Source organism: Anser anser (genome assembly GCF_964211835.1).
Source record: "Anser anser genome assembly, chromosome: 7".
Classification (NCBI taxonomy): domain Eukaryota; kingdom Metazoa; phylum Chordata; class Aves; order Anseriformes; family Anatidae; genus Anser; species Anser anser.
In genome coordinates, this window is record NC_139727.1 from 15,624,044 (window position 1) to 15,643,031 (window position 18,988).

General features: G+C 36.1%; 2 protein-coding genes across 34 annotated transcripts in view; one reads left to right on the forward strand and one right to left on the reverse strand.

The window, feature by feature from the left end:
* LRRTM3 (leucine rich repeat transmembrane neuronal 3) overlaps positions 1–8,500 on the forward strand; it is a 99,717-nt gene extending 91,217 nt beyond the window's left edge. The window contains exon 3 of one of the 2 annotated variants that reach the window (XM_083845465.1): positions 6,420–8,500. In XM_083845465.1, coding sequence (XP_083701591.1) covers positions 6,420–6,629 — 210 coding nt within the window. In that variant the 3' untranslated portion in view covers positions 6,630–8,500. The remainder of the gene's footprint in view (positions 1–6,419) is intronic. The other variant, XM_083845467.1, reaches the window with a different exon arrangement.
* CTNNA3 (catenin alpha 3) overlaps positions 1–18,988 on the reverse strand; it is a 495,101-nt gene that overhangs the window by 352,581 nt on the left and 123,532 nt on the right. The window lies entirely within an intron of this gene.

The window sequence follows — 18,988 nt, forward strand, 5'->3', positions numbered from 1 at the left end:
AGTTGTTCACATCCCACGAATGTCACTTTCTTTACAGGAAGGAAAGAGATTAAGCAAATATCACCCTGTTCAAATTTTGACAAAATTCACAACATGCACAACAGAACATCCAGCAACTAGGAAACCACAAACTATTTCTTATTCTGAAGCCTAATGAACTGAATTAGAATAAAAAATAAAACCTTGTTAGTTGTTCTTCCTTTTTCCAACCTTCTACTACTACCTTAAAATAGAAAGAAAGGGGCCATACTCTATAGCAGCTGTTATCGACTGTTCATTTTGGCACTTCAAAAACTGGTAAAGGTCATTTTTGAAACTAGTATATTTAGCTTGCTGATTATTTTTTCCAATTCCTTCTGCTTTAAGATACCAAATACACATTGACAGAACCAGTAAAAATTGTCATGCTTTCTCATGGAACCCAACAGAGGGAACCCTGTACCCTCTCTGATCCCAACAAAAAACAAACAAACAAACAAAAATCACCAACAGCCTTCCCTTTACACGTCAAACATTCAACACAAAGCTTTAAAGTAACAACCTTTGTTTTCAAGGTGATTTTTATATTTTATTTCTATTACCACTCTCCTCTCCTTGGGAATATGCTGCAATATAAATCACTCAAAATTCATGCTAAACATTGAACAGGTAAGGAAATACTACTGGTGGACTGTAATTCTATTTGTGTGCTTTCGGAAGTTTACTTTTTGGTGATGGTTTGTTGTTTTTTTTTTTTTTTTTTTTTTTCTGTGGGGTTGTTGGTTTTATTTATTTATTTATTATCAGTTGAAATACAGGGCATTCAGCCACAAGCACTGCAAGTAAAGCCTGAAAACAGCAGCTATTTCAATAGGAGGTTTGAAATAATATGGTTCTTATATTGCCATGGAGACAACTGGTCCTCATGTTCAATGTGACTGAATGCATGGTTTAAAAAGCTTGAAATACAGATAGATACAGTGATACAGAACTCCCACCTGTCCTTTGCTTCCTCATTCTTGTCTTTCTCTGATAGAAGTACAGTTACTACACGGGTTTGATATAGCATGACAGAGGAGACTGGGTACAAAATAGATGCATAGCTATACATGTTTGGATTCTGTTGCATTATTTCCCACCATGTGGGACCCCAAGTTAGGTAACCAAAGACTAACAAGTTGGAATAGAAAGATTACCAAACCCAAGCAGAGCACATGAAGCATATTACTACTGGACTTTATTGCCCAGATTTAGCGAGGAAAAGGAAATTATAGCAAAAGCAAGTGTTTTTGAAAAACAGAAAGTATATTGGAAGTATATACAACATTGGGAGAGAACTGCCCCTTGAATAGAAAGCACAATTCTTCCTCACTGAGGGGGCATTAACTCAATGTCTGTGTGAACAACAAACTTGCTATTTGATGAAAACTATTATGACCATTTTGCACTTTCCGTAGGTTTTTAATTACAGCCTGAACTGAGTTGGAATTAATTTTGAGAGAAGCAAAGCTTGCAAATACCTTCTCCCTTTGTACTTCCTTCACTGGCGCAACTCCTCCCTGCCACTCACAAGTAACGCTGGCTGAGTTAATGCCGATGCCTTGTGACATTTCTTGCCGAAGTTCTGACCAGTTGATCTAACAACAGCTGCCCTTTCCCAGGCCTTTAGAGCCTGGACTTTGAAAGGCTGATGTATGCAGATGCAAGTGCTAAAGAACAGCCACCTAAGAATGTATAAATTATTTCTACTTTAAAGAAAGCCAAGATGTTTAAAAGTGACTAGCAGTTTTGCAGGCATCCATTGTCAGCTCTTTAAAGGGACCAGAAGTTGCTTCACAGTAAGGCCCATTCACAGCATATGCAAGCACCACCACCAAAAAGGAACTTCTGCTAACATCCCCCCCGGCTGAGGTACATTTTGTCAGAGGAGCTAGGAGGATCTAACTGTGAAACCATGACTCTCCCAGATTGGCTGTAACAGGTTTATCTATGCCTTTAACAGAAGCTTGAGTTTCATTTTCTCCCCTTGTTTCATGGCACAGCACTTTTAAGTAAATACTTGCTTGAAGAAGCAGACGGTAAAAGCAACTGGCTCTCTTTCCATAACTACACATACCAGACAGCTGTAGGGTTTTCACAGAAAGCCACTGCATATGCTACTTAAGAGATAAAATAAGGGACTTGTCAAATGCAATACATGCCTAAATCACAGAGCGGATTTAAATGCAGGTGTGCAGGGGCAGGAGACAGTGGGAGGAAGGTACAGGACAATCTTGCTGCTGCCCTGGCATAAGATCCTTAGGTAACAGGGGCTCAGCTTCCAGGAGAAGCCCTCTAAGAAGTCTGAATGAATATTCTGGCTAGTTCTTGTGTAACTACCAAGAAAGCAGGACCCTGCCAGTACTTCAAATACTCTAAGACCTGCCCAGGTTATTGGAAGAAAACTGGGACAGCTAAGAAGCTGCCAGGCTACTACCCTGTGCTTGGTGTGCATATTCAGCTGGTTTTCTTCCTCCAGCAGTAGCTGCAATAGCTTCTAACAGTTGAGTCCACAAATTCACAGCCCTGCTATAGTCCATCAACACTGGAACGTGACTTTTTGAGTTACATTATTAAATAGTATTTTCTCTGCATCTTATGGAAAAACAAGACCAGGAAAAAAAAAAAGGAAAAAAAAAGGTTAATACACTCCTTTTAGTGAAATATTAGTGTTAGAGGGCAAAGGAAAATGATTTGGGAAAAATCAGTCCCCCTTTGAGAGGAAAAACAGGACACAGAAAACAGAGTAAAATGTTAGGAAGGGCGTGTGGTAAAATCTCAGATAGGCATTACAATCCCCTGCAATGTTTAATATGAAAACAGAAAGGCAACTATAGAGGACCATATGGAAGATAGGTAGACAGGAAAATCTTGGAAACTGTGCCTACAGCCTTTTGTGCAAGGTAGAAATGGAAGATAAAGCATGGCTCAAGATAGAAGATGCACAGATGAGAAATATAGGAGAAGAGGTAAATGCTTCTAACCATGCTGAAGACAAGGTCCTAATGAAGTTTGGATTAGGTGAGTTGGGAAGTTAAGAGGGGGCTGTGAAAGTAGAGGTGGAAAAACAATGTACAATGTGACAACTCATTTGCAAGTGAGCAAGGTGGTGGGAAATGGATATTAACAGAAAAATAAAGACAACTGGGAAATACTGGATAGTAAATATCATTAAAAAGAGTTCAGTGATGCTTTGCTGAGGACAGCATTCAATAATGAGGTTCACAGGTACGAGAAACCGGAGAGAAACTAGGATTTCTGGAGGTTCCCAAATGAAGAAGAAATGGCCTTCACTTTGCAATTCAAAGATTGAAATCAGGTTGTTAAGATTCATGGAAGAGACAATTTAGGTAACGTTTCCTAAACATGTTAATTATAATTTACTATATTCTATTCCCTATCTAATAAACACAAGGTGTTTTATTCCTCTAAAGCCTTTCTGTTTTACATGCTGAGGAATTCTAAAATAGTACTACTAAAAATTTAACCACCAATAAAATTAAATAATATGCAAAAAAAAAAATCACACACAAAAAAAACAGTGAATGAAAAAGTATCAGGTTGGAGTTTCACTTGAAATAATAGGCATTTTCACAGTAGTCATGAATAAAGCTTTAATTTTGATTCATGCCAATAAAACCTTTATGATTTTACAAGGGTTTGTTACATTTATTTATTTACTTACTGAAGCTGATAGCAAACCTCCACTAACTTCGATATGAAACATATGAATATGCTGTTGCACATATGAAACATATAACCATATGCTGATGCATTATATTCCCATGCCTATGTTGTAATGACTTTCCTACATTTTCAGAACTCCGTATTATGACTCCATCACTTCTATTACTTCCATCTTTCAGTTCATTTTATTCCTATATTTCACTGTGGAGCCTGGTTTACTTTGTTTTTTTATTCCTCCCTCCTGTTCATGATCTGTGTTTTTTCAGCTCCCTCTCTCTGCCATCTTCACAGATGGAGATCCTCTACCCTATCATATTTTCCCATGTCTACATTCTTGAACCACTGCAGATCTGTGTGTATGCCCTTATCACTTCAGTTTCCACGCCTTCATTTCCAAGGTTCTGTGACTGAGTCTTAGAATCCCCCCAGCAGCTTTGAACACCACATATGCATTAAATTTTACAAAATACCAAAATCCTGAGGCTGAAAATATTGCCTCTAAGTCTAAATACAATAAATTGAGAAAAAAAATGCAATTTTATTTCTTATGAAAGCCAAGCCAAGGTCAGGCAATCAGATAAAAACACAGCCATGACACCAGAAGCTTAATAAATTCTGTATGTCTTTGCTAGAACCTTTCCCATCTTTGCTAACTGCCTAGATACTCATCTGTAGCTAGAAGCATTCCCATCTCCAATCAGTTTACATGTGTTTAGTAGCAAATATACTTCTGCAATCTGGATAAAATAATCTGCTTCCTGCAGACCTTCATAATTGCTAGAGAGAAGCAGGAACCAAATTGTCAAAAAAAAAAAAAGAAAAAAACACTCCCACACAGCACCTTCCTTTTTAATCTGTGGCATCTTTTCCTTTCAAGTTCCAGCGAGGATCAAAACACAAATGTGAAATCATCAATATCGCAAACACTGGATTAAATTCTTGTCAGGACTGACCATAATGATTTTTCTTAAAAAAAAAAATCTGGTTTTCTACACAGCTTTGTAAATATAACCTTTTAGCTGCATTTTCTATGTAAAACCAGTCTAAAGTTTTAGACTTCCTTACTAGATAAGATATAAGTTTGTAGAACTCTTTTTCCCCAGTGCTGTACAGAAATTTAATACCATGCAATGAAATTCAGCTTGCAGAACAGATGCTCCCCTGAATAGTAATTGCAATTTTAAAGCTTCTGAACTGTAAATCTGAGGTAAGCCTAGGCTTTTTGGATGCTCACCTAATCTAAACCTGAACTCCAAACAATCTGAAGTTCACACACCGCTAGTAATGAAACAATGCAGAGTTTTTTACTCTAGAACTGCTGTCAAAGAGATGAGACCTAACATCACAAATGCTATGGTATTACTAATTTACATTATTTAAAATAAAAACTCTAAGGAAGATGAGGTTTATAGAGAGAGAGCTTTTCCCAAGACATTTACCACTATCAGAACGGGAACAGAAAAATGCACAGGAAATATAGACAGGGATGTTCCTTGTCTAATTACCATGCCACGAGGGTTGACATCTCTGTTCCAGAGCTATGACCAGGGAGACCCAAAGTGATCCAGCGCAGCCAGACAGCAGTAAAGCAGCAGCTGGTAGCAGCCTCTCGTGATGTTTACAAATGAGCTGTGGTATGAACTGGAGCATCCAAGAAGTTTTCTTCCCCAAATACTTACACTGAACAAAACACCGCAGATGGTCAGATCCTGACCTGCCCAGGAAAAAGAGACAGAAGGGGGTGGGGTGGGGGATACGCTGCTATACTGTTAAGGAGGGAAAAAAGATGCAACAAGAGAGGAGGAGTAGGTAAAAAGAAAGAATATGGAAAATTTTATAACAGGTCTGAATATCAAAAATTACCTACAGGAGAGGATTTTGCATTCTACTCAAGTACTTTTTTCATCGTTTGATTCTCTTTATGTATATAAGAATACATCTAAAAGGTAGAAAAACATACAATTCAAAGTCTGCATTTGTTTCATGTATGATTCAAAAGCATATTGTAGATAATTCTATGCTGAAATGTGTTCAAAACCCAAAGAAAGTCAAAAATAATTTAGTAACTTTGCAGCCTAAAGCATTTGAACTAAACCTACAATAGAGAAGCTTCCAGCTAACACAGCCTAACGGTGGATGAAGCTACCACCCACCTTGGTGCTTCATTTACTGTAGGCTGCTAGATTCCATGTTTATGCTACAATAGGAAATGTGCTGATCTGTGGGTATTTCCCAGGAGACCAAAGATGTTGCACACACTGATACATTCAAGCAAGATACACTTTTAAACTTCAAAATCCATTTAAATTTCATTTGAAATATTGCATTTAACCCCAACTGAAACACTCTTTCTCCTCCCTGATAGACTGATTTTAGCAGAGGCTAATTATATTCTAAAGATGGAGTTCAATCGCATCTTAATACAAACCTGACTCCTTTATAGCACTTGCACACACTAGCACATTCGTAGTCCTATGCCACAAGATCAAAGGTGGTAGTTGCTGGACTTAAAACAACTTAGGAAGGACCAGGGTTTGGGTGGGGTGGCGGGAATAGAGGGAGAGGTATAAGGAAACTATTTTTTTACATGCAGCACTGTATTTGGTTTTAGCCAGTGTTTTTAGATAGCTCATTTCCTTAACATCAAATTCTTGCAAGAAGGTTTGGATTATGCCTTGGCAACTGGCTCGTTTTCATCTTTGTTTTTCCCCCAGATTCCGCTGGCTATGAATGTGTCAACATTTCTTGCCTATGATCAGCCCACAATAAGTTATTGTGGAGTACATCATGAACTGCTTGCTCACAAGGGTTACGACTCGAATGCCCGGGAAGAAACAGTGGAAACACACCTAGAAACTGATCTGGATCTGAGCACAATAACAACAGCAGCACGAATCAAGGAACACAGTCAGCAGCTGGCCTAACTGATGGGGTTTTTTTGGTGGTAGTGGTGATTTATTTTTTTTCCTGTAGCAGAGGCTGCAACCAAATTCTACGTAACATTACTGACAGAAATGAGAAGACATAATAATATGGATTCTAGGATCCCTGTTCAATTTAAAAAAGAACCACAAAGATTAATTGTTTCAAGTCTACAATTTGTAATTAGTTAAGTTGTGCAGTATTTTTTGACTTCAGAGTATGACCCTTGAAGTGAATCTTTTTTCAAAACTCATCCTACCTACCTGTATAAACTGTACAGATGTAATGTATTTTTCATATTGTAAAGTTTCAATTACCAAGAACAGCTGGTATGTACAGTACCATAATTTAATTACATCTTACAAGTTTCAGTTTCTAAAGTTTTAAATTAACAAAAGTTATTTCTTGTGTTATTCAGTTACTCTGTTTTGTAGGGATCATTTTGTTACTGCTTTTGTGCCCAGAAAACTTTAATCTAAAATTCTGTCCTTTGCAGAATATGCACCATTTTTACCATGTTTAAAGTGTAGAATTTTATCTACTTGTTCCAGAAGTAATATATTAACCAAAAGGATGGTTTAACTACTCAGACTTCTAAGAAATTCTTGAAATACATAGCCAAGTTTTCTTATAAATGAAAATCAAAAAAAAAAAAATTATATTCGCAGTTTTCCTCAGACTTGCCTGTTGCCTTGAAAAACAGCCTGATTTTAAATCAGAAAAATGTAGTGATGAACAGATGTATTTTAACAACAAAGTTTATGTATGCAACTGTTAATCAACACTGACGAAGTTTTGTAAAGCCCCACTGTTCTGCAAGACAACATGAACAGGAGGCTTCAATAGGCAGCTGTCTTTACAAAATCTGCTCTGAAAGCATAGCCTGCCAAACCAGGCATTTGTATTTCATTTTAAAGATATAAGGGCCAAAACCCACTTCTGTCAAAGACAGTTGCTGACAGATGTGGCAACAAAAATAAGCCCTCAAAGTTATATTAGTGCTAGAATGTAAAATGTTACTCAAAAGCAAGAAACTTCTACTTTGCTGGAAATTATAGTTATTTGGACCAAATGGTAAAGGTTAATACTCCTTTAACATGTTGCATCTAGCTAAGAAAAAAAAAATCTTCAGCCACAAATGTAGTATTAAGTCTTTAACAATTACTACATTGCTTATTTGTCTACCATTTAATATTGAAGCATTCTTATATCCCATTCATCAGTTTTAAATGTTCAAGACTTCTCAATACTGTATGAGAATTACTTTTATAACACTACCCTCAATTTGTAATCATAAAAGATTACAGAAATTAGAAACATAGCATACCATACTGACTGGGTGAAATATCAAAGGGAACAGAAGCCTTCCGAAATACAGGAGAAAAGTTTCATATGGTGAAGCAACTTTTTTATAATAAAGAGAAATTATATAACCACAATCTATTTTTCTGAATGTTTATCCCACCATATTTTCATGTAGCTTCAAAGCAGAAGACTGAAATTTAAAATTACAATTCAACTGTTTGTACAAAATATAAAGCAACTATAATGAAGAATAACTTCAAAATACTGTTAACAAATTAATCTACATTCACTATCTTTTAAGTGGAAACAGTGTCAAAACAGAATACATTGTACTGTTTATTTATTTAGCATCTTAGATTTTGTAACATATTTTGCATAAATTATTTGTTATTCAAAACATTACTCGTCTTTTTAAGACTCATCTTAAGCCTCCACATTTCAGTTTCTTATATCTTTACTATGTGGGTTCTTGAATTTCTGGTCATCTTCTATAGCTCTGGAATTTTACTATGCACAGTTTGAAAATACATTTTGCTAACTATAAAATGAAAGCAAAAATGCAGCCATCATTCTGGAGTCGAGTGACATTTGTACTGCAGGAAGAAGTTAACTGCTTTCTTTCAAAGCTATTTTAAGGTTTAATGTTTAGCCATTCTAGTCATGATAGAAGGCTGGAGTTCTTAGACTCAAATGCCATCCTTCCAAGAGATTATTTCAGTTACTCTTACTCTGCCCTTCCTTATTTTTACTTTGACCGACTGCCCTCTAATATTTACGGTGTGTGAATGGGGTTCTGGCATTGATGCAATTACTCAAAATGCACTGGTGCTCAAAGGTTCCAAGTACTTCCAGTTTATGGAGAACTATATGATAGGAATAGTTTCCATGTTAGACACTCTAATGAACTTAGAGCCATCAATTTTCTCGATAAAAGCATGAAAAATATTTTCTTACGCCAAGACAAAATCTTTTTGATAAAACTGAGTAAAGAAGCACAACTGGGTATACACACACATTCACGTAACACAAATGTTTCTCCTTTTGTTACTTTCCCTCAACAATGAAGCTTTCGTTAATGACTGTGGTTTGTCTTAGACCTCTCTTGAAACATTTGTTGTTTTAGACCAATATATCAATAAGAGACTGGTAGAAAACAGGGTGACAGAAGTAGGAGCAATTTTGCACCCCACAGCTCTGCTGTATTATCTCTATCAATTTCAGGCTCTCTAACCCAGCTGGGCCACTCTTTGACCTCAACTATTTCTTTCCAGTGCTCTGACAGACAGACACAGCATCCTTGGGCTTAAATCACAGAATATCCTGAGTCGGAAGGGACCCACAAGGATCACCTAGTCCAACTCCTGGCTCTGCACAGGACCACTTAAAATTCAGACCATGTGTCTGAGAGCATTGTCCAAACACTTCTTGAACTTGGACAGGCTCGGTGCCGTGACAACTGCCCTGGGGAGCCTGTCCCAGTGCCTGACCACCTCTGGGTGCAGAACCTTTCCTTAACACCCAGCCTGACCCTCCCCTGTCCCAGCTCCATGCCGTCCCCTCGGGTCCTGTCGCTGTTCCCAGAGAGCAGAGCTCAGGGTCTGCCCCTCCGCTCCCCTCGTGAGGGAGCTTCAGGCCACTATAAGGCCTCCCCTCATCTCCTCTTCTCAAAGCTGAACGAACTAAGTGAAAGAAGCAGAATATCCACCCCAACGTGGAGAGTTAAAACACACATTTCTGTAAGCACCACTGGATACTGTTTTTTTCATGGACAGCATCAATTTGAAACTTGCTATTCTCAGCAAGACGTATGTCTACAAGGACATTAGATGACAGGTAGGTACCTTCCCTAAATTATATTAACGAAAAATAATATACATAAAGCTAACCCAGACAAGGACTTACTCTTTAGGTCCTACTTTAGGTGTATGCACATTGGCTTTCCAAGAGATTATTGCTAGCTATATACTGACTCAAAGCACACAGAAATACTAAATGCTTCAGTTACACGGTCTAAACAAAGACCTATCATATGTAGAAAAAAGAACAGTGTTATAAGCTATAAATTTGCAAGAAGAAAGCAGGCTGAACCTGTAGGTGTAGGGTCATATATTTATTTACAGAAGGTCACTTTCATATAGCATTTCCATTTGAAATAAGATGCATAAAACAGAAATAGAGGTAGCTACCAGTATCAATCTCAGTCAAGTGATACCAGCAGACCTTGGTAAAGCATTTTATCAAGAGAACTAGGCAAACTTATTATGCTTGAATAATACAATCTGATGAATAGTGTAACCTCTATCAATAAATAAATGATAATAGTAAAAAAAACCAGCTAATTTTCAACATAAATCAACAAGCAACAACTTACACCATCCATCAGTGAACTGTGGTTTTAAAGCAGTTTACTGGGCTGAAACACCTACTAGGAAGTTGAGCACAAGTTTCTGAAATTTGGTTCTATCTGAGGAATAAGGTATAGATGAAGATTTATGATTAATCTGACAAATTATCACGTCTCGAGACCTAAATACATGTAAGTATATTAAAAAATTACAAACCAAAGTAACATCAACACAAAAAAAGCAAATGGCCATTTCAATTAAAAAGTGATCAAAATGTGCAGTATAAGTTTTTGTACACACTATTTGCAAGGGACCACGGGCTACCATAAACAAATAATAGTAATAATAATATATATACACAGTTTTTACTGATACAAGTATACATATATATATAGTGTATGTACATATATATACATATATGTATATATTTGACAGCATACAACAAACCACAACAATCCATTACTGTTATTTCCAATCCTCAGACTGGACAAGAGAACAGAAATTCTGCAAAAACTGAAACATGAATGGAAAAAGAAGTCTGCAAGTGCACCACCACGGACAAGAAAAATAAACCCAGGATTCCAGTACCAAAGGAATTTGCTTTATTAGTAACGTAGCTACTCAGATACGTTTAATGTAAACAAATGACACGATCACGTATAGTGTCAAATACAAGCTGCTCTACTTAGTTCCCAACTGGTCTAGCAGAAATACCTTTACTGAAAAGGTAAACTTTAAAATATTGAAGAGTAGCCCCGGTTTCCAGAAGTTTTAATAAGTTAAATGTCCCTGACAACTGCTGAGATATGAATCAACTTGGTTCTCTTCAAAAGGCTAGCAACCACTCAATAGTTTACTGGTTATCAGCTGAATATAAATTGAAACCAGTAACATGATTTAAGAGGTTATTTTCAATGTATCATTGTAACTTCTTGGAAGACTGAATTTTTCTCTTTGTAACACAGCACCTAATGAAAAATTTTAGTCTGATCTTTAAACATAACGACAAAAAAATCCAGAACATCTCTCCATATTTTCAGGAACAAAGCATAAATATCTGTAAAAGAACATAGTAATGGTTCTACACAGTCACATCAAAGGTACCTCAAGGCCTGGTAAGCTGTCTTGAACAGCAGCTAAAAGATGAAGCCTGAGAAAGAACTAAAGAATGGTGTAAGCACATTGCAGTGCTTCCCCAGAACGCCCTCCTCAGACACCAACGATCTGTAGGCCAGGGTCGCAATAGAGCCAAAGGTAGCGTGTTAGTAAGTCCTTCGGTGAGTCTTTTGAGTTCCCTTGAAGCCTCGTGAATTTTTTAACACTCAAGTCCTACTGAAAGTAAATTTACTTTGACAAGAAAAGTCACCTCTTCTCTTTGTTCTCGCAATGAATGATAGAGTAGCATAATAACAATATTTTTTACTTCCATTTCTGACCAAGAAATATGATTGTCATGTAATTAGTAATGACAAACTGATGACTTCCAGGTAGTTTGAATAACATCCATACGGCCATCTAAAGCATAGATGTTATCTGATACCCTATAGATTTAATTACAGATTTCCTGCTGGGAGTTAAAACCGAGGTTCAGCTCACCAGAAAGCAGAATAATTTTTCAGCTTTCTCAAGTCCATCAAAATGGTAAACGAACAAACTAAAATCTTTCTCACAAAGTAGTGCAGAACAATTTCCAACACAGAAATACATACATGAACCTCTTATTCTATATGGGTTTGACTATATGATCTGTACCTAAAGCAGATGCTCACTAAATGCCTAATCTTATCTCTAACATTTAAGTGAATTAATAGTGCTATCCTAACATAACAAGGCCAAATTCCATTCTCCTGCTCTAATTATAGAACCTGATTAATTTTAATTATAAAGTTTCAGAATAAATCAATGTGAACATCATCAGAGTTCATGATTAATGTTATTTTAATGAACACCTAAGGAATTAACATTTTGCCACTAGAACCTTGCTAAGAATTTTTATGTGGAGCTGAAGTGCAACGTGTACAACTGTGAAAATCCCACATGGCACAGAGCTTTGAGTCTACTTTATCAACATCAATTTTGTATGTAAATAAATCATTCTTAAAACTGTCTCTTTAGATGGATAGCTACAACGGAGCACCTTCTGTGTAACAGGAAATGGCTCTGCAACATGGAATTCATTATACCCAGTCCTGTTCCATTAAAGACCTAATACACTCATAATCGTGGACACTTCAAAGTATCACCCCACCTACAGCCACGATGCATGTAATGATGGTAATTTACAAGTGAGTGTTAATTAATGTTTCATTAATATAGAATTTCTTGGGATCAACATCACAGCCTTATTAATATCAAATGACCTAAACAGAATGAATGTTATTGTAATGAACACTGAAGGAATTGAAAATGTTCAGTTACATAAGAACACATCTTCCAGCTTTCAGAGGGTACTTTTCACTTTGTATTTTTTAAGAAACAGACTTTACGGTGGATGCAATTCAGCACTAGCTCTATCTACAATCTAATCCCAAAGTAATTGCACCAATGAAATATATTTCAAAGTCAAATAATTTAGGCTTTCTATATACTAATTCTGTGCTTCTTAGAGAACAAAAACTCATCAGCTAGGGATGAGAACATTCATAAATAACAAATGATGTGTCCCTCCAGCACTATGTACTTTAATAATTTCAGCAGTTTTATAAAAGTGTGTTATAAATGAGGCAGGGAAAGACACTAACTGAACCATTCGTATTGGACACATTTTGTTTTCATTTGTTCATTCAAATGAAATATTGAAACTGATTTATTTTTCTAGTAAGGAGGATGCACCTGTCTTCTACCTTTTGCTGTTGGTAACTTTATCTTTACATGTAAAGAACCTATAACTCACATGATTAGTCCAGACTTTAATATGAAAAGGCATTATTTTCATTTTCAGGAAAGGAAAAAATAGTTATCTATGGTATAATTACATACATAACTAAGATTCAAGAAGAGGATTTTTTTTCTTGTCTAATGCTGAAGCATTATTTAGACACTTCTTTTTTTTTTTCCTTACTCTTCTGCATTTTGCCTCTTTCTCCAAGTTCTGACTGTCACAATTGAGAATGCAATAAATAAAAAACTATTTGGGCTGAGGCACTGGAGTTAAAACAAAGTGTTAAATACCTTTCAATTTCCAGAACTGAAGAGGTTTGCTGCCTACTGAGCACACACTACAGCTTGTCTGACTCAAGTGCCTTTTACTTCACTACTAGATCCTGCAAATACAAACTCACAAATATGCTAATGTTGTCACATGTAAATAAAAATCAAGTTTTTCTTTCTACCACAACACAAGTCGGGAGGGTTTTTTGTATCTCTTTACACACTAAAGCCTTAAATACATATGAATAACAGATCTCAGCAGAAAGTGTTCTAACTCCACTTTCATCAAGTGTTTACAAAAAGAATGTTTTAAAAGGAACTGAAAGGGGTGAAGATGATGTCCCCCCTATCTGAAAGTAAAATCAACTTTACCGTGATAGATGCTTCTGTAATTTCTTTCGAAATCTGCAGTATGTTGAGGTTGGAACATGGAATCTCCATCCATCTATGTCCACACTTAACTCTTCTTCCTATTAGGATATTTTTCCTTATGCCTAACCTAAAACTTCCTAACTACAATGTAAGCCCTTTATTGGTTCTCACATCCACACTGACAACAGAAAACAAATTAATCCTTTTCTCTTCACAAGCAGCTTTTCAGTATTGGCTTACTCTTTTCCCTTAGTTCCTTTTCCAAATGACTGTAATTGCTACTTGTACACTTAGTAGGTTTACACCCAGATATCCCAGAGACCTTGATAAAGGTTATCAAGTATAACCTGTACAGGTTATACAACTGACTGAAAGTCTCATGATGATCTAACAAAAGAAAGCAGGATACTTTCCAAAATTTCAAGCTTTCATAAAGACAGATACAGTGCATGTGAAATGACCAACACAATTTTTAGAACTTTTTTTTAAAATCATAAATAGGGATGGAATTAGTGAAGCTAAGCATTGTTGATTTAATTTCTATTTCCATTTTTAAGAGGTTATAATTCCTAAGAATTAGGGAAGAGTCATATCTACTCTCTAGCTTAAATGCTGCAATTTCTAAGCTACTCTTTCCCTGAAGCTTTCTGCTATATTTCTGTAGAAGACCCCTTGAACCTACAAGGAATTGTGCTGAAGATAACTGGTCCCAAACAAGGGTAAGATCTGCCTCTGTTCTGCACTGCAGGATCAATTTCATCATTTGAATTTCAAGTGACAAGTGTAATGTAAATTGCTGCCTGACTCCTCGGCACTTGTTCTTTCTTTTATTCTCTACCTGTGTGCATTTTGGCTCAGGATTTTTGAACTTCCACCTCTTCTTTAGCAAAAGAAACACAAGATTATAAACTTATTTCAGTTGATTTATGCTAAATTACATTCTAAGATTGCTTCATGTAATATGCAAAAATCTTATTAAAAATCAAATTATTTTTACAGAAAGAACAAATTAATTTCTGCTTTCGGAAGTTAGCATTAATGGCCTATTGAAAGATTTTGTGTTATAGATTTTCTTTTACAAAATTCCAGGTGGGGCAGTTGTGAAGAGACAATCCTCATACCACAAAAATACAACAGTTACTGGAATACGACACTAGCTAAAACTTGAAATGCAGATTTAAATGCAGAAATAATTGCATGTCACTTCTGAGAAGAGATGTAAAGAAAGTGGATATAAGCATTTTGGATGCAACTAAATTACGTTGCAGGAACAAAATACGTGTTCTAAAAAAACGATACGGAGCTAACACAGAAGATATTTAAGGGTGGGTTTTAAAAGGAGGTACAGGCTGATAAAGTGCTACATAAGAAAGAAATGGGAAGGATTAAATTTAAGTCTAGATTGAAGACACAGAAGCAATCAACCTGATCAAGAAACAGACTTCTGCCTTCCTCGCAAATGAAAAACATTTTATTTCCAGTTTTTGTAGTATTAAATATCTTTTGTGTATCTGAGTAATCAGAAGGACAGCACCCAAATGTAAATCATTAAGAGTGATAAAGCTGGCCTTATAGACGTGAACTGGAAGGAGTAACTGAGCACAGGGAAAAAGCAGACATTGCCATCATACACAAACATTTACATCTCAATTTTCTAACTGATTCAGAAGACAAATAAACATATCAAAGTTTCTTTGTTAAAAATCAATTGTTACTGCTATTGACCTGTTTCATCTAAGAGTTTGGGGGAACAGAGAAACGGAAAATAAATGGAAGACAATTACTAAAAAAAGGTTTTGAAAATGTAAGGACACTAAAGTACTGCTCATATGAAAATTAATCCAAATACAAGGGACAATGAGCATATATAATGCTGCCTATCAAAAGCAGTCAGAGGTCTGCTACGCTTTAGCAGCATATTTTCCCATTAGTCACACAGTTTTCAAGACTAAGTGATAAAGGTAACCTTGGAAAATAATTTACAAAATAAGCAAACATTATAAAAGGCAAATCTTTGACTTGCAGCATCAACTAGACAACTAAGCTGAAATTCTGTGAGATGTTCCTTTCCTAAGTGTAATGTCTGACAGACAGAACTGAAGAGATAAATAAGGAAACCAGCAATTAAGAATGAGAATGAACAGTGCTAACTACCAATAACAACTCTTGAGATCCATGCAGCTATTACTCAGGCAGAAAAGCAATAATCTCCTTTAAAGCTGTCCAAAAATGAATCAGCATTTCACTGAAAAACATATCCGTCTATGCCAAGAACTTTAGGAAATACATCCAACTAGGTAAAAAAAATCATTCTATCTAAAGAGAAGGGGTGGAACAATATCTGAAAATGAGGAAAGATAGGAGAGAAAACAGTAAGAGAAGCATACAAAAAAGTTGAACAAAAAGATCCAACCATGAATAACTACAAAGAACTTGACAAAACTACATTATCTGGCCAGTATGGTAACAGATTAATATGAACAAATAAGCAGAAATGATGACAATGGGAAGGCGCAGATTAAACTGCTCATTTACATTGATCAGATGCAATCCTCTGGGGGAAGAGTAGTGAACACAGTGACATCTAGATTCAACACATTTTTACTGCCATCGCAGATAAGGTAGACAAGTTGAGTAAGATGCTATGTTGCATCAGAAGGATAGGATAGTAGCACCTTGAAGACACTACTATGGGAACTGATGGTATCATTTCAGCTTAAATACTTCATTCTGTTTGGACACCTCAAAGTAAATACGCTCGTTTTCTTCTGACAAAAAAAAAAAAAAAAGCTTTTATTTTGGGGCAATAACTCAAAAAATGCATCTTTTACCTTTAGTAAAAGCACACAGGAAAAGGTAAAATACTCTGCTCCCAAAATTCATATAAAAATAATAGCTTTGCATTCAGATATACTTTATTTAAGGATGATGAAGCAGACTTCGTGGATTGCAGAACCTTATAAATCTTTTCTGATTTCTTTTGGGGTAGAGGGAAAAGGGGAACTGTTCAAGGAAAAGATGATAGATTACATTTGCCTGTGAGTAATAAGGCTTCCTACAAGGACAAACAGCATAGACTCTGAGTGGTTACACACAGTTTGAGGCCAAAAGAGACATACAGAGTCTGGTTATGGTTAGAAATTTAATCGGCAACAAAACATTGATAAAAAATGAGTGAGGAAAACAGGATGAATTCGCAACATTTTATGCAACTTTTCTCTTTTACTAGTTTGCTTAGCTTAAACACTAGGTCAAGCCTAAATTTCTTCTATACTGTGCAGAAGTAATGAAATTCCTTCAGCTTCAGCAGGAATTCTTCTGTCTTGCAGCATGAATATCAGTAGAAAAAGAAAATAGAAAAATGGCATAGTGGAAATGTGAAAACATCAAAGAGAACACAATTCATATAAACAAGGGACAGTAAAAAGACTTTTTTTAAAAAAAAGGAATTATATTTTTCAAAGAAAGTATAAGACATTGCAATAAACATGGGTGTCTTTCAATGTAGGTAACAATAAAAAGCATGACTTTCAGCACAAACCACACTCTTTAAAAAGCAGAAAAGATTCCTTAAAGAAAATTACACAGAGCTGAGCTTAACTACTTGAAACAAGATGACTGTCTGTCTCCACTAATGTTAGTCAAAGTTCCACCATTGGCTTCAGCAGATTGGACCTTTAAAAGTAATGGGATTTTGGCCTTTATACGGTTGAGATTCAGCAGCAGAGATAAGAATGAGTGTTTTATGTAGCACAGTTTGAGATAGGCAATGGCCTGTCTCACACGAGCCAAGCACACAATGAGGTACTTGTCTGCAAACACCTGAGATTTTTTCTATACTTTGAAAGCATATTTGAGAGGGCAACTCATTCCTTTTCATACTGAAAGAACCAACTCATCAAGACAGAGACTTAAAAACTTTTAAGTAATGAGTCACTGAGAAGATGCTCTTAGGAGCCGCAGGAGACTGGTCCCCTCTTGGCCAGAACTGAAATGGAGCTTTCTCCACCTCCTCCTTATGAGAAACAAAAAGGCTTTGACTCACTAACGCTACGCTTTGTCGCAACACAATTCCAAAAGAGTGAAAACTCTGTCCTGCTGGATAAAAGATACTAAAAGTCAAAGTGTCAGTTAGCCAATCCCCTCCCCTGCTCATCATGCTTTCCTTTAAGCTGGTGATCAAGCTAAGTATTCTCATCGATTTTTATTTTTTCTTTTTTTTTGGAGATGCAAAAATTGTACATAAACCCCACCGGATCCTGAGAAAACAGTACCTTCTTTCTCTGAAGTCTCCTCCAAGAGATCCTCAGTTCCCAGCTCAGGAAACTCCTGAACTTTATCTCAGCTGAGCATGCTCAGCCATGCTCAAAGGAAGTGTATTCTTCCTTCCTTCAGGAAAGCTTCACCTGAACAATACGTTACAGAGGCCAAAGAAGGAAACTAAGCAACCTTTCTCTCTGCCTTGAGCCAAAATATAACATACAGTAACAGTCAGTAAATAGTAAACAATCAAACAGCAAAAATGATACCATCAATCACATCATCCCAGAACAACAGGATTCACAGCTTATATAATAGTCCATAGATCAAAAGTGTCAGAATAAGTTATTTTTTTCTTTTTTGTTCTTTAGGAACTTGAGGCTATTTTCACGGTTGCTTTATGTATTACTTCAGCACAAGCCAACAAGATATTGAATGAGAATTCATTAGCAGCTGGTCAACTGTAAACAGTCCATCAATCATTTTATTTCCTTACTGTCAGCAATTTTAATTTCAACTCCGGAAAAAAACTTGTGCTTTAAACTGTGAAATATATCACATAAAATAATGACATTTGATAGTATATTTTTAGATTCTCAGACCAACTGGGAAAAAGCCATTTCAATACATAATGAAGCTATTCTTCCTTTATAGCCAACAAAACTCATGTAAAATTAAAAAAAAAAGCTTCTTCAAGTGGAGCACATGAATGAACTACAGTCTATTCCAGAATAAATCCATCAGTTTGTGCCTAAAGCTCCAGTAAAAAATTCTGAAAGAATTGCAAAGCTCCCTTATGTCTTATAATTACATGATTTCTGCCCAAAAAGAAGCAAATACAAAGTCTGTGTTGTCTTACATTCAAGCCTGTCATACATCAATCATTAACTATACAGGTACCTTTCATCTGAAACCCAGAATAGGTAGGT